This window comes from Lolium perenne, chromosome 2 (genome assembly GCF_019359855.2).
Source record: "Lolium perenne isolate Kyuss_39 chromosome 2, Kyuss_2.0, whole genome shotgun sequence".
Lineage (NCBI taxonomy): Eukaryota > Viridiplantae > Streptophyta > Magnoliopsida > Poales > Poaceae > Lolium > Lolium perenne.
This window is the reverse complement of record NC_067245.2, coordinates 69,384,702-69,399,998: the sequence shown is the minus strand read 5'-3', so window position 1 is coordinate 69,399,998 and position 15,297 is coordinate 69,384,702. Positions and strand designations below refer to the sequence as shown.

The 15,297-nt window shown below is 48.9% G+C and overlaps 1 protein-coding gene and 1 long non-coding RNA gene across 2 annotated transcripts; both read left to right on the top strand.

Moving 5' to 3' along the window:
* The first annotated feature begins 1,192 nt into the window (after positions 1-1,192).
* On the top strand, positions 1,193-3,442 carry LOC127328628 (uncharacterized). Its single transcript, XM_051355215.2, has one exon. The coding sequence runs from the start codon at positions 1,193-1,195 to the stop codon at positions 3,440-3,442; it is 2,250 nt and encodes a 749-aa protein (XP_051211175.2).
* Positions 3,443-12,771: 9,329 nt separating this feature from the next.
* On the top strand, positions 12,772-14,748 carry LOC127332884 (uncharacterized). The gene is made up of 2 exons (XR_007870752.2): positions 12,772-12,947; positions 13,239-14,748. It is a non-coding gene; the product is annotated as an uncharacterized lncRNA (long non-coding RNA).
* Positions 14,749-15,297: the final 549 nt, after the last annotated feature.

Genomic DNA, 15,297 nt, shown 5'->3' with positions numbered 1-15,297 from the left:
TCAGCGAAACAATAGGATACCCCCACCGCCCGCGGTGTGCGAGGAGTGGTGGAGGCAAGCAGAAGATCTCATCAAAAGGAAGCACAAGGCTCGTCCCAAGTTCGGGCTTGGCTACATCAACCTCGAAAGATCCGGCGAGGAAGAGGAGGGCTCACGATTCACTTGCCATGCTACTTTCGTTTCTTCAGGGGACGACGCCGAAAGTTCACATCGCGGTCTTCACCGACAAAGCTACCACGACGGTGAGCCATCGGAGGTAGAGGAGGAGCTCGGGTCTACATCAGCTCCACCAGAGTTAGAAGATGGCGGACAACCCACCGTCGACGAGCTCGTTGAAATCAACCTTGGGACGGAAGATGATCCACGCCCGACTTTTGTTAGTGCCACGCTGACAGAAGAGGAGCGAGAAGGCTATCGATGCTTTCTAATGGAGTACAGGGATTGCTTTGCCTGGAACTACAAGGAGATGCCGGGCCTCGACCCTCGTGTCGCCACTCACAAGCTGGCGATTGACCCATATCACCGTCCGGTCAAGCAGCCTCCGCGACGCTTACGTCCAGAGTTTGAAGACCAGGTCATCGCCGAGGTAGACAAACTTATCCTTGCAGGTTTCATCAAGGAGGCTAAGTACACCCGGTGGCTCGCAAATATCGTGCCCGTGGAGAAGAAGAACGGCCATGTACGGGTCTGCCAGGACTTCCGCGACCTAAACCGAGCATGCCCCAAGGACGACTTTCCCTTGCCCATCACGGAGATGGTCGTCGACTCCACCACGGGCCATGGCGCATTGTCCTTTATGGATGGTTCGTCTGGCTATAATCAGATCAAGATGGACCCAGAAGACGCCATCGACACCGCGTTCCGGACCCCGAAGGGCAACTTCTACTACACCGTCATGCCATTCGGCTTGAAGAATGTAGGTGCAACATACCAACGCGCCATGACGTACATACTCGGAGACCTCATCCATCAGTCGGTGGAATGCTACGTCGACGACATGGTGGTCAAGACCAAAGAACGCCAAGATCACAAGGAGGACCTGCGGGTTGTCTTTGAGCGTCTACGTCGACACCAGCTCAAGATGAACCCGTTGAAATGCGCCTTCGCCGTGCAGTCAGGGCTCTTCCTCGGCTTCGTCGTTCACCATCGAGGCATAGAGATCGAGCCCAAGAAGATCAAGGCCATCCTCAACATGCCGCCACCCTGCAATCTCAAGGAGTTGCGGGCCTTGCAGGGAAAGCTGGCATACATTCGTCGTTTCATCTCCAACCTCTCCGGACGCATTCAGCCCTTCTCAAGCCTTATGAAGAAAGGAGCTCCGTTCGTATGGGATGAAGCTTGTCAAAGAGGCTTCGATGACATCAACAGGTACTTGCTTAGTCCACCCGTCTTGGCAGCTCCTGTAAAAGGGCGCCCCCTTATTCTGTACATTGCAGCGCAGCCTGCTTCGATAGGCGCTCTACTCGCTCAGCACAATGATGAAGGGAAGGAGGTGGCTTGCTACTACCTAAGCCGCACCATGGTGGGTGCCGAGCGGAACTACTCTCCAATAGAGAAGTTATGCTTAGCGCTAATTTTCTCCTTGAAGAAGTTGAGACACTACATGCTAGCGCTACAAATCCAGCTCGTTGCAAGAGCAGATCCTATAAGGTACGTACTAAGCCAGCCTGCGTTGATGGGGCGACTAGGAAAATGGGCACTCCTCATGATGGAGTTTGACCTAACCTTTGTCCCCCAGAAAGCGATCAAGGGGCAAGCCTTGGCAGATTTCCTTGCAGCGCACCCCATCCCCGAGGACTCCCCGCTCATCACCAACCTTCCTGATGAGGAGGTGTTCACCGCCGAGCTCGAAGGTCCATGGGAGCTCTACTTCGACGGTGCTTCCCGTACGGAGGCCAATTCAGACGGAACCCCAAGACGAAGAGCCGGCGCAGGACTGGTGTTCAAGACTCCACGAGGGGAGGTGATGTATCACTCCTTCTCCCTTCTTAAGGAGGAGTGCTCCAACAACGAGGCGGAGTACGAGGCACTCATCTTTGGCCTCCTCCTGGCTCTCTCTATGGATGTCCGTTCTTTACGGGCCTATGGAGATTCTCAGCTCATCGTCAGGCAGGTCAACGGTATCTATGAAGTACGCAAGCCTGAACTGGTGCCGTACTACAATGCGGCCCGGAATCTCATGGGGAAATTTCTTCAGATTGAAGTTCTCCATGTGCCACGAAGCAGAAATGCGCCTGCGGACGCCTTGGCGAAACTGGCGGCAGCACTGGTGCTTCGAGATGATAAATCCATGCAGGTGACGGTCGAAGAAAGGTGGCTTCTTCCCGCTGTTCTGGAACTCATCCCGCCGAAGTACGAAGTCAACTCCATCACAACAAACGTGGTGGAAGAGGATGAGTGGCTGCAACCCTTCCTCGACTACTTCAAGCACGGCAGCCTCCCCGACGACCCCGTCAAGAGGCGCCAACTCCAAAGACGATTGCCCTCCTACGTCTATAAGGCCGGTGTCTTATACAAATGGTCTCATGGGCAGGAGATCCTACTTAGGTGTGTCAACCGAGGTGAGGCTGAAAAGATTTTGCAGGAAATGCACCACGGAGTCTGTGGCGGACACCAAGGCGGAGCAAAGATGTACCACGGCATACGCTTAGCTGGGTACTATTGGCCCGGTATCATGACGGACTGCCTTCGGGTAGCCAAGTCATGCCACGGCTGCCAAATCCACGGCGACTTCAAGCATCAACCGCCGGTTCCTCTACACCCCACTGTTCCCTCCTGGCCATTCGACGCCTGGGGAATCGATGTCATCAGCCCGATCGATCCACCTTCCTCGAGGGGCCATCGTTTTATCCTTGCAGCGACAGACTACTTCTCCAAATGGGCGGAAGCTGTCCCGCTGCGGGAGGTGAAGAGCGACAACGTCATCAACTTCCTAGAGCGAAATATTATATATCGCTTTGGGATTCCACACCGCATCACCTCGGACAACGGCAAGGCCTTCAAGTCCAAGAAGATGTACAGGTTCATGGCGAAGTACAAGATCAAGTGGAACTACTCCACCGGCTACTACCCTCAAGCCAATGGAGCCATCGAAGCCTTCAACAAGACGCTCGGCAAGATACTCAAGAAGACGGTGACAAGACATAGAAGAGACTGGCATGACCGTCTCTTCGAGTCTTTATGGGCGTACCGCGTCACGGTCCGTACCCCAACTCAATCTACTCCCTATTCCCTCGTCTATGGAAGTGAAGCCGTACTTCCATTGGAGGTCCAGCTACCCTCTCTACGGGTGGCCATTCAAGATGAACTCACCAAGGACGAACAGGTACACCTGCGATTCCAGGAGCTCGACGCCCTCGAGGAGGAGCGTCTTTATGCCCTGCAGAACTTGGAGCTTTATCGCCAGAACATGGTGAGAGCCTACGACAGGCTCGTCAAGTGATGGCGTGTATTTCACACGTTCGTTGGGCAACCCCAAGAGGAAGGTATGATGCGCACAGCAGCAAGTTTTCCCTCAGAAAGAAACCAAGGTTTATCGAACCAGGAGGAGCCAAGAAGCACGTTGAAGGTTGATGGCGGCGGGATGTAGTGCGGCGCAACACCAGGGATTCCGGCGCCAACGTGGAACCTGCACAACACAACCAAGATACTTTGCCCCAACGAAATAGTGAGGTTGTCAATCTCACCGGCTTGCTGTAACAAAGAGTTAACCGTATTGTGTGGAAGATGATTGTTTGCAGAAAACAGTAGAACAAGTATTGCAGTAGATTGTATTTCAGTAAAGAGAATTGGACCGGGGTCCACAGTTCACTAGAGGTGTCTCTCCCATAAGACGAACAGCATGTTGGGTGAACAAATTACAGTTGGGCAATTGACAAATAGAGAGAGCATGACCATGCACATACATATCATGATGAGTATAGTGAGATTTAATTGGGCATTACGACAAAGTACATAGACCGCCATCCAACTGCATCTATGCCTAAAAAGTCCACCTTCAGGTTATCATCCGAACCCCTTCCAGTATTAAGTTGCTAACAACAGACAATTGCATTAAGTATGGTGCGTAATGTAACTAGTGACTACATCCTTGAACATAGCACTAATGTTTTATCCCTAGTGGCAACAGCACAACACAACCTTAGAACTTTCTCACATCGTCCCGGTGTCAATGCGAGGCATGAACCCACTATCGAGCATAAGTACTCCCTCTTGGAGTTACAAGCATCTACTTGGCCAGAGCATCTACTAGTAACGGAGAGCATGCAAGATCATAAACAACACATAGCATAACTTTGATAATCAACATAACAAGTATTCTCTATTCATCGGATCCCAACAAACGCAACATATAGAATTACAGATAGATGATCTTGATCATGTTAGGCAGCTCACAAGATCCGACAATGATAGCACAATGGGGAGAAGACAACCATCTAGCTACTGCTATGGACCCATAGTCCAGGGGTAGACTACTCACACATCACACCGGAGGCGACCATGGCGGCGTAGAGTCCTCCGGGAGATGATTCCCCTCTCCGGCAGGGTGCCGGAGGCGATCTCCTGGATCCCCCGAGATGGGATCGGCGGCGGCGGCGTCTCTGGAAGGTTTTCCGTATCGTGGTTCTCGGTACTGGGGGTTTCGTCACGGAGACTTTTTATAGGCGGAAGGGCAGGTCAAGAGGCGGCACGGGGGCCCCACACCACAGGGCCGCGCGGCAAAGGGGGGGGCCGTGCCGCCCTAGGGTGTGGCCCCTCCGTGGCCCCTCTTCGTCTCTCCTTCGGACTTCTGGAAGCTTCGTGAGAAAATAGGCCCCTGGGCTTTGATTTCGTCCAATTCCGAGAATATTTCCTTACTAGGATTTCTGAAACCAAAAACAGCAGACAAAGAATCGGCACTTCGGCATCTTGTTAATAGGTTAGTTCCAGAAAATGCACGAATATGACATAAAGTGTGCATAAAACATGTAGATAACATCAATAATGTGGCATGGAACATAAGAAATTATCGATACGTCGGAGACGTATCAGCATCCCCAAGCTTAGTTCTGCTCGTCCCGAGCAGGTAAAACGATAACACAGATAATTTCTGGAGTGACATGCCATCATAATCTTGATCATACTATTTGTAAAGCATATGTAGTGAATGCAGCGATCAAAACAATATATATGACATGAGTAAACAAGTGAATCATAAAGCAAAGACTTTTCATGAATAGCACTTAAAGACAAGCATCAATTAAGTCTTGCATAAGAGTTAACTCATAAAGCAATAATTCAAAGTAGAGATATTGAAGCAACACAAAAGAAGACTAAGTTTCAGCGGTTGCTTTCAACTTGTAACATGTATATCTCATGGATATTGTCAACATAGAGTAATATAATAAGTGCAATAAGCAAGTATGTAGGAATCAATGCACAGTTCACACAAGTGTTTGCTTCTTGAGGTGGAGAGAGATAGGTGAACTGACTCAACATTGAAAGTAAAAGAATGGTCCTCATAGAGGAAAAAGCATCGATTGCTATATTTGTGCTAGAGCTTTGATTTTGAAAACATGAAACAATTTTGTCAACGGTAGTAATAAAGCATATGCATCATGTAAATTATATCTTATAAGTTGCAAGCCTCATGCATAGTGTACCAATAGTGCCCGCACCTTGTCCTAATTAGCTTGGACTACCTGGATTATCACCGCAATACATATGCTTTAACCAAGTATCACAAAGGGGTACCTCTATGCCGCCTGTACAAAGGTCTAAGGAGAAAGCTCGCATTTGGATTTCTCGCTTTTGATTATTCTCAACTTAGACATCCATACCGGGACAACATAGACAACAGATAATGGACTCCTCTTTTAATGCTTTAAGCATTCAACAACAATTAATTCTTTTCTCATTAGAGATTTGAGGATGTTTGTCCAAAACTGAAACTTCCACCATGGATTCATGGCTTTAGTTAGCGGCCCAATGTTCTTCTCTCACAATATGCATGCTCAAACCATTCAACTCAGTGTAGATCGCCCTTACTTCAGAAAAGGCAGACATGCATAGCAACTCACATGAAATTCAACAATGAATAGTTGATGGCGTCCCCAGTAAGCATGGTTATCGCACAACAAGCAACTTAATAAGAGATAAAGTGCATAATTACATATTCAATACCACAATAGTTTTTAAGCTATTTGTCCCATGAGCTATATATTGCAAAGGTGAATGATGGAATTTTAAAGGTAGCACTCAAGCAATTTACTTTGGAATGGCGGAAAAATACCATGTAGTATAGGTAGGTATGGTGGACACAAATGGCATAGTGGTTGGCTCAAGTATTTTGGATGCATGAGAAGTATTCCCTCTCGATACAAGGTTTAGGCTAGCAAGGCTTATTTGAAACAAACACAAGGATGAACCGGTGCAGCAAAACTCACATAAAAGACATATTGAAAACATTATAAGACTCTACACCGTCTTCCTTGTTGTTCAAACTCAATACTAGAAATTATCTAGACCTTAGAGAAACCAAATATGCAAACCAAATTTTAGCATGCTCTATGTATTTCTTCATTAATGGGTGCAAAGCATATGATGCAAGAGCTTAAACATGAGCACAACAATTGCCAAGTATCACATTACCCAAAACATTTATAGCAATTACTACATGTATCATTTTCCAATTCCAACCATATAACAATTTAACGAAGGAGAAACTTCGCCATGAATACTATGAGTAGAAACCAAGGACATACTTGTCCATATGCTACAGCGGAGCGTGTCTCTCTCCCATAAAGTGAATGCTAGGATCCATTTTATTCAAACAAAACAAAAACAAAAACAAACCGACGCTCCAAGAAAAAGCACATAAGATGTGATGGAATAAAAATATAGTTTCAGGGGAGGAACCTGATAATGTTGTCGATGAAGAAGGGGATGCCTTGGGCATCCCCAAGCTTAGACGCTTGAGTCTTCTTGATATATGCAGGGGTGAACCACAGGGGCATCCCCAAGCTTAGAGCTTTCACTCTCCTTGATCATGTTGCATCATACTCCTCTCTTGATCCTTGAAAACTTCCTCCACACCAAACTCGAAACAACTCATTAGAGGGTTAGTGCACAATATAAATTGACATATTCAGAGGTGACACAATCATTCTTAACACTTCTGGACATTGCATAATGCTACTGGACATTAGTGGATCAAAGAAATTCATCCAACTTAGCGAAAGAGGCAATGCGAAATAAAAGGCAGAATCTGTCAAAACAGAACAGTTCGTATTGACGAATTTTAAAATGGCACCAGACTTGCTCAAATGAAAATGCTCAAATTGAATGAAAGTTGCGTACATATCTGAGGATCATGCACGTAAATTGGCTTAATTTTCTGAGTTACCTACAGGGAGGTGGACCCAGATTCGTGACAGCAAAGAAATCTGGAACTGTGCAGTAATCCAAATCTAGTACTTACTTTTCTATCAACGGCTTAACTTGGCACAACAAAACACAAAACTAAGATAAGGAGAGGTTGCTACAGTAGTAAACAACTTCCAAGACACAAAATAAAAACAAAGTACTGTAGGTAAAAACATGGGTTGTCTCCCATAAGCGCTTTTCTTTAACGCCTTTCAGCTAGGCGCAGAAAGTGTGTATCAAGTATTATCAAGAGATGGTGCATCGTTATCATGAGCTCCCCATCCATAGTGGTACTAAGGGCTTTGTCAATTTTAGGCCTATAATAATACTTCTTTGGTCTAGGCACTTTAGAGACATACATAAACTTTTGCTCCTTACCCACATAAGCTTTCTCCTTATATTTAAGAGAAGAAAATGTTGAACCCAAGGTTCCCATAGCTTTTTCAAGTTCGTTAATCCTATTGATTTGATCATCATGGACAGCATTAGTTCCTAGGACACTAATTCTTTCATCAATTCCTCCTAAGGATTTATCAAGTTCATCAGTTTTATCAAGTAATATTTCCAATTTAGCTTCAATACTTGGAAATTTTTTCTCTATGGTTTCCAATTTTTTCATAACATCTTCAAGAGAGATTTCAGTTTTAACTCTATCAACAGGGGGTATTCCAAATAAGCTCTCAATAATGCAACTAGCTTCTAATGCAGGAGTACTTAGGAAGTCACCTTTTGCGAGACTATCAAGAACATATCTATTCCAGCTAGAGATACCAACATAAAAATTCCTGAGTAAAATAATGGTGGAGTGCTTCTTAGTGCATCTATTATGAGCATCGCTAATTCTATACCAAGCATCTCTCAAACATTCTCCCCCTCGTTGCTTAAACGTGCGAACTTCAACTTCAGGATTACTCATTTTAGTAGCAGTAAATAAAGCAAACTAGATAAAGTAAATGCAAGTAAACTAATTTTTTTTGTGTTTTTGATATAGCAAACAAGATAGCAAATAAAGTAAAACTAGCAACTAATTTTTTTGTATTTTGATTTAGTGCAGCAAACAAAGTAGTAAATAAAACTAAGCAAGACAAAAACAATGTAAAGAGATTGAGAAGTGGAGACTCCCCTTGCAGCGTGTCTTGATCTCCCCGGCAACGGCGCCAGAAAAAGAGCTTGATGGCGTGTATTTCACACGTTCGTTGGGCAACCCCAAGAGGAAGGTATGATGCGCACAGCAGCAAGTTTTCCCTCAGAAAGAAACCAAGGTTTATCGAACCAGGAGGAGCCAAGAAGCACGTTGAAGGTTGATGGCGGCGGGATGTAGTGCGGCGCAACACCAGGGATTCCGGCGCCAACGTGGAACCTGCACAACACAACCAAGATACTTTGCCCCAACGAAATAGTGAGGTTGTCAATCTCACCGGCTTGCTGTAACAAAGAGTTAACCGTATTGTGTGGAAGATGATTGTTTGCAGAAAACAGTAGAACAAGTATTGCAGTAGATTGTATTTCAGTAAAGAGAATTGGACCGGGGTCCACAGTTCACTAGAGGTGTCTCTCCCATAAGACGAACAGCATGTTGGGTGAACAAATTACAGTTGGGCAATTGACAAATAGAGAGAGCATGACCATGCACATACATATCATGATGAGTATAGTGAGATTTAATTGGGCATTACGACAAAGTACATAGACCGCCTTCCTGGTGCATCTATGCCTAAAAAGTCCACCTTCAGGTTATCATCCGAACCCCTTCCAGTATTAAGTTGCTAACAACAGACAATTGCATTAAGTATGGTGCGTAATGTAACTAGTGACTACATCCTTGAACATAGCACTAATGTTTTATCCCTAGTGGCAACAGCACAACACAACCTTAGAACTTTACATCACTTTGTCCCGGTGTCAATGCAGGCATGAACCCACTATCGAGCATAAGTACTCCCTCTTGGAGTTACAAGCATCTACTTGGCCAGAGCATCTACTAGTAACGGAGAGCATGCAAGATCATAAACAACACATAGCATAACTTTGATAATCAACATAACAAGTATTCTCTATTCATCGGATCCCAACAAACGCAACATATAGAATTACAGATAGATGATCTTGATCATGTTAGGCAGCTCACAAGATCCGACAATGATAGCACAATGGGGAGAAGACAACCATCTAGCTACTGCTATGGACCCATAGTCCAGGGGTAGACTACTCACACATCACACCGGAGGCGACCATGGCGGCGTAGAGTCCTCCGGGAGATGATTCCCCTCTCCGGCAGGGTGCCGGAGGCGATCTCCTGGATCCCCCGAGATGGGATCGGCGGCGGCGGCGTCTCTGGAAGGTTTTCCGTATCGTGGTTCTCGGTACTGGGGGTTTCGTCACGGAGACTTTTTATAGGCGGAAGGGCAGGTCAAGAGGCGGCACGGGGGCCCCACACCACAGGGCCGCGCGGCCAAGGGGGGGGGCCGCGCCGCCCTAGGGTGTGGCCCCTCCGTGGCCCCTCTTCGTCTCTCCTTCGGACTTCTGGAAGCTTCGTGAGAAAATAGGCCCCTGGGCTTTGATTTCGTCCAATTCCGAGAATATTTCCTTACTAGGATTTCTGAAACCAAAAGCAGAAAACAGACAAGCGGCACTTCGGCATCTTGTTAATAGGTTAGTTCCAGAAAATGCACGAATATGACATAAAGTGTGCATAAAACATGTAGATAACATCAATAATGTGGCATGGAACATAAGAAATTATCGATACGTCGGAGACGTATCATCAAGCATCGCGTGTTCCGGAAAGGTGAACTAGTCCTTGTGCTAAGGCGCCCCATCGTTGTCACACATAAGACGAAAGGGAAGTTCGAGCCAAAGTGGGAAGGACCCTACGCCATCGAGCAAGTCTACGACGGGGGTGCATACCAGCTGGTTGATTCTCAAGGATCCCGGCCTATGCCTCCAATCAACGGAAGGTTCCTCAAGAAGTATTTTTGTTGAATTTGCCTCTTCCGTTGCCATTTTTTTCTTTTTCTTTTTTTTCCCCTTGGCGTTTCTTGTGATGGGGAACTCTTCAGTCGGCTCGAATCCATGGTGCATTCACATATGCATGGCGTGGATATTCATTTCCCCATTTTAAAAAAAAAAGGCTTTCCCTCAACATACCAGGCTGGTGATGGAAGATTGGGCTGCCTTAGGACTCGTCGGAGGGCGGCACAAAGTGTTGCAAACAAAGCAACCAACACACCCACAAATCACGACACGTACCAAGTGTATGCTTCCGGAGGCAGTGGAGAAGATTACTTGGGCACTTCATCGTACCGAGGCTCCGCGCCCCTATGTTTCCCGGTGGGCCACTCACTCACAGAGGCTCACGCCCCGGGGAAAACCCTTGGAAAAAGATCATTGAACGGCCGCCCAACCCAACGCAAGTTGGACTGGGTGCGAAGCCGAGTGACAACCCTGGGGTGTTCCACCATAAGCTCCAGATAAAGTGCCAGAGGGTTCCTTAGTCCACCAAGGTGAGTGGTTGCCTTCCAAGTTCTCAAGGTGGGTCCCCCATCAAGCAAAGAAGAATCTCGAAGAATTCCAAGCAACGAAGAATCCGAAAGAAGTTCAAGCAATCCAAGAAAATCACAAAGAAGTACAAGAAATCTCATGAAGTCGTTCAAGTGGCCTATACAAAGCGTCCTCACAAGAGGGCAAATATCCAAATATGAAGAAGTCCAATAACCCGAAGCATCAAGGGAACCACTGGAAAGAAGGCGGAAGGTAGCCATTCACCACCCCTCAACAAGGCATGGAAATCCACAAGCCATCATCCTAAAACCATTCAGCCTCAACCTACCGCGCCCAAGTCTCTGGGTTTGTGGGGCATCATGCGGGGGGCATGGCCGGCTGTGGGACTCCTCGGTATCATGATGGGCTAGGGTATGACATTCTACTGCCTCTCGGAAGCATCTCCGAAGACGTCGTCTCCACACACATACACAGAAGGACAGATTATGACCGTCATGGTCTTTCGACGGTTCCCAATGACAAGTCTTTCGGCGGCCTTCTCGGATATCACACATATAGCTAGTGTATAACGGGAAAGCCAACATTTTTTTAAAAGAAAAACACAACCCCCAATTTTCTTTTCTTATTTTCTCCTGTCTTTTGCCTTTTGCTTTTTTATAGCTCTCGGCTTCTTCGCACCTTGAGTCCAACCAGGTACACCCAAGCGTTTGCAGGAAAAACAGCAATGGGTCATACGGGCCAGCGGCGAGCGTCTCGGCCTTTAGGTCTCTATACCGACCTACATCAACAACACTAGAGACATTTCCATCTCTGGTCCATCTACATCACCAAGGCACCTCGTCTACGACATCGCCGGCGCCGCAGGACGTCTCTTTACCTTGCAGGTGGTGCCTCCACACAACGATGTTCACACCGACGGTTTACCGGTGTTTCATCTACATCAACACATCAAGATACGGGAGCAGTGTAGCGCGCCAGTGCGGCTAGCGTGAAACTGTTGAAACCCTTCAACCTGGCCGGCTGGCACCGCATGGCTAGGCGGTCGCGACTAGATTGATAAAAGTTTCTTAGGAAAATGGCAAAGTATTTCGTCACAGAGTGAAGATGAAGAAAATGTAGCTGGTTGGCTGGCACCATACATGATCCCAATCAGCTCACTTCACCGTCATGTGCGTAGGCTACACATGGTTGGTGAACTAAATCGGATAAAAAAATCGTTCACCGAGTTAAGCTCGATTTGCTTCGCGCTCGAACTTTACTCGGTGAGGGGGCATTTGTTCGATGTGTTTTTGTCTATGTTTCATAGGGACAGGTTGGAATGTGAATGACGTCCAATATGAGCTCAATTGATATGCAAAGTTCATGTATATGTATATGAGCTGGCTTAGGAGGCAGTTGGCGGACTTCATATTTGCAATACGGTGGACAATAGAGGGATTGAAACATGCTGTGAGACGTCACCGTTTTAATCGGAGAAGAGTCCGTGTTGGTTAATCGGAAGACGTACGATTAATCACGAGCTAGCTCACCATAAGTTCAACAAGGGATCCGTCGGGCTACGTATACGTATTTGGCACGTATACGAGCATGGCTCGTGCGCGCGCCGAATCGATCGGCCGGAAGTAGACGCGTATACGTGACAACTTTGATCGTACGAGAGTCCAGAAGCAGTACTTTCTCCAGCCGTATGACAGAAGTTCTAGAAGCAGGAAAGAGATAAGATTTTAAACGAAATTAAACTTGCAGCAAACGAAAGAATATTGCTCAAGTTGTTCCGCATATGGCGCAGGGCCAGGGCCACGTCCTTATCCTGATCGCCGGCTGCCCTCTATAAAAGCCAAGACACCTCCTGCCATAGAGGGACGGAAAAAGATAGAGAGAAGAGGAGACAGGCACGGGAGAAGAACCGGAGATTGCATCACGTCCAGCTCTTAGCGCAAAGCCATCCACATCCATCCATCAAACCAAGAGCAGCACTTGACGTACAGGTTAGGAGCAAGATCGGAGGAGATCAATGGAGGCGAAGCTGAGTTTTCCCAACGGTGAGAATCACGCTTAAATTGCATCTCTCTCCTCTCTCTACCTCTCCCAGTTAGCATGGCGGAAGGAGACTCGGACGTCGTCGCCATGGTACTCGCCATCGTGCAGCCCGCCGGCCGGCGTGACCGTTGGGCCATGAAGCTCGCCGCTGCCTACCCATTCGCTGCGAGCCGGAGGACAGCACCATGGAGAAGCCAATGCGCGACGGCTCGGGTTGGCGGGCACTCCGTCAGTCGTACCATGAGCCCCAGGAATTTGGCGTACAGGTGTGACCCCAAGACCTTGATGGACAGGTGCAGCCCGAAGACTTTGACGGACAGGATCAACCCAGCGACGGCGTACAGGTGCGGCTCGGCCGTCGATGCAGATGGGTGTACATGTGCACGTGGGTTTACAGGTACCGGAGCTAGCCACGCAGCCCAGCGGACGGGCGCATCTCAGCCAACAGGAGCGACCCCGTCGAGCGACATATCTGGGTGCTGCATAGACCGGTGTACAGGTTATCTACGAGGCCGGCCCGAAGTCCTCCGTACAAGTGCGGCCTAGTGACTCGGTGACGGCGTCGAGGCGCTGCGGACTCGCAACCTTTTGCCGCCAACTTCATCGGACCTTGCCGCGGCCACGATGTTCAGCGGTGTACAGGCTCAAGCACGACGCAGTTGACGTACAGGAGCAACCCGGCGTACACGGATGACACCACATGTACAACCCTGCACAGATTGGCGGACAGGCGCAGGTCCGCGGCGACGTACAAGTGCAGCTCGGCCTCGCATGCAGGAGCAGCTAGACACCCCGGTGTACAGGTGCAGCTCAGCAGTTGATGCAGGCGGCTCGACGCCGGCGCACACGGTCAAGTCCCGATGGACACGAGCTGCTCTAGGCGTACAGGTGATCGGCCGAACGGACGCGATTTACCGGTGACCCAGCTGAGCACGTAGCAGCGGAGCGAGGGTACGTCCAGGCGGACAGGTACAGCGGCCGGCAGCACGGCGGCGTCGCTTGGCATCTCGCTGCTGTGCGCTGGCCTCGCCATTCGCTGTTGGTGGCAAAATGTACATGAACACGCAGGAAAGGTGCATCGCTCGCGTGCGTGGCCAACACGTGCATGAGCTGCTATGCTCTCCACGTACATGTTGTTTCTGGATGTCCAGGTTGCTGCGGTGCTGGTGCTGCTTCACGACACCGCTGGATGGCGATACCAACTCTACTCCATTGTGACCTCGTGAGACGGCGCCCAAGCTGCGCCGACCGCCGTACACTCGGCGTCGGGCTCAGTCACGGCGCCGACCACACCGGCCATGCCGACATGAGCATGCGTTGGTTTTACACCGACGCCGGTCTCCTGATAAATTACTCTCGCGGGGCGTACCCCTTGCACACCCCGACGATGCCGCTAAGTCGTCAAGAAGTCCTAGCTAACCGGACTGCATCATGCTACTTCAACAATACTCATCATCGCCGCTCAAGACCGACGAGGCGCGACGGCGAGGGCGGGCGAGGCCGCAGCACAGGCCACGCCTACAGCGGCGCATGTACCGACGAGGACATGGGCTCTGCCGCTGCCCACACACATCTTCACCACCATCATGCATGCAGGACGTGAAGCGAAGACGACCACACGGCTTAATCGGAGGTATCTCGCGGCGTAACCCGCGGGAGTAATTAACCGGGAGCCTTCCGAGGCCTCGGGAATCAGGAGACTGCAATCGCCCTAGTCAGGCTGGCCGCGCTAGTAGGCCACGGAGCGCAACACATGGGAATTGTATTTGTTAACTATATGATTAATGAAATACTGTTCCCGCATCTCTTTTCTTTTGTTACTTTGTGTATCATTATACACTGGCACGCCCGCATCTTTTTCCTCTATCGATCCCCGGTGCGCATGAGAGAAACCACGCCCTTCCGCCCTACTCGCGGGAGTCGTGTTGTACGTTTTTCTCGTGTCAAACATAGGGAGATTTGGGTCCTGGATCGAGTTGATCCGGAGATTGTAGAAGCAGGCTAAGGTTTCGGTCGTAGGCCAGAGGCCGATGAAACCTTCCATAAAAGAAACAAATGAGGAAAAATAAAAAACAGCATTGGCTGGGAGATAGTGAGGTTGGAGTTTGTAAAAATCAAGGAAGCGCCGGAAGAAGTCCGACGCTGGGCCAAAACCGCGCTCAAAATGGGCGGTGAAGACCACGACTTCGCCGGGCTGGGGTGCGGGCTCGAGCTCGTCACCCGGAAACCGGCAGGACACCTCTTCCGGTATCCTCCGGGACCGGTACAGCTAGTATATCTCAGCTTGGCTCACGTCTGAGCCCCTCCAAGCGCCGCGCGTGTATTCCGCGAGGTTTGGACCGGCATCTTGAT

Coding starts and splice junctions, on each gene's coding strand:
- LOC127328628 (XM_051355215.2), top strand. CDS start 1,193: ATGCCGCCACCCTGCAATCTCAAGGAGTTGCGGGCCTTGCAGGGAAAG.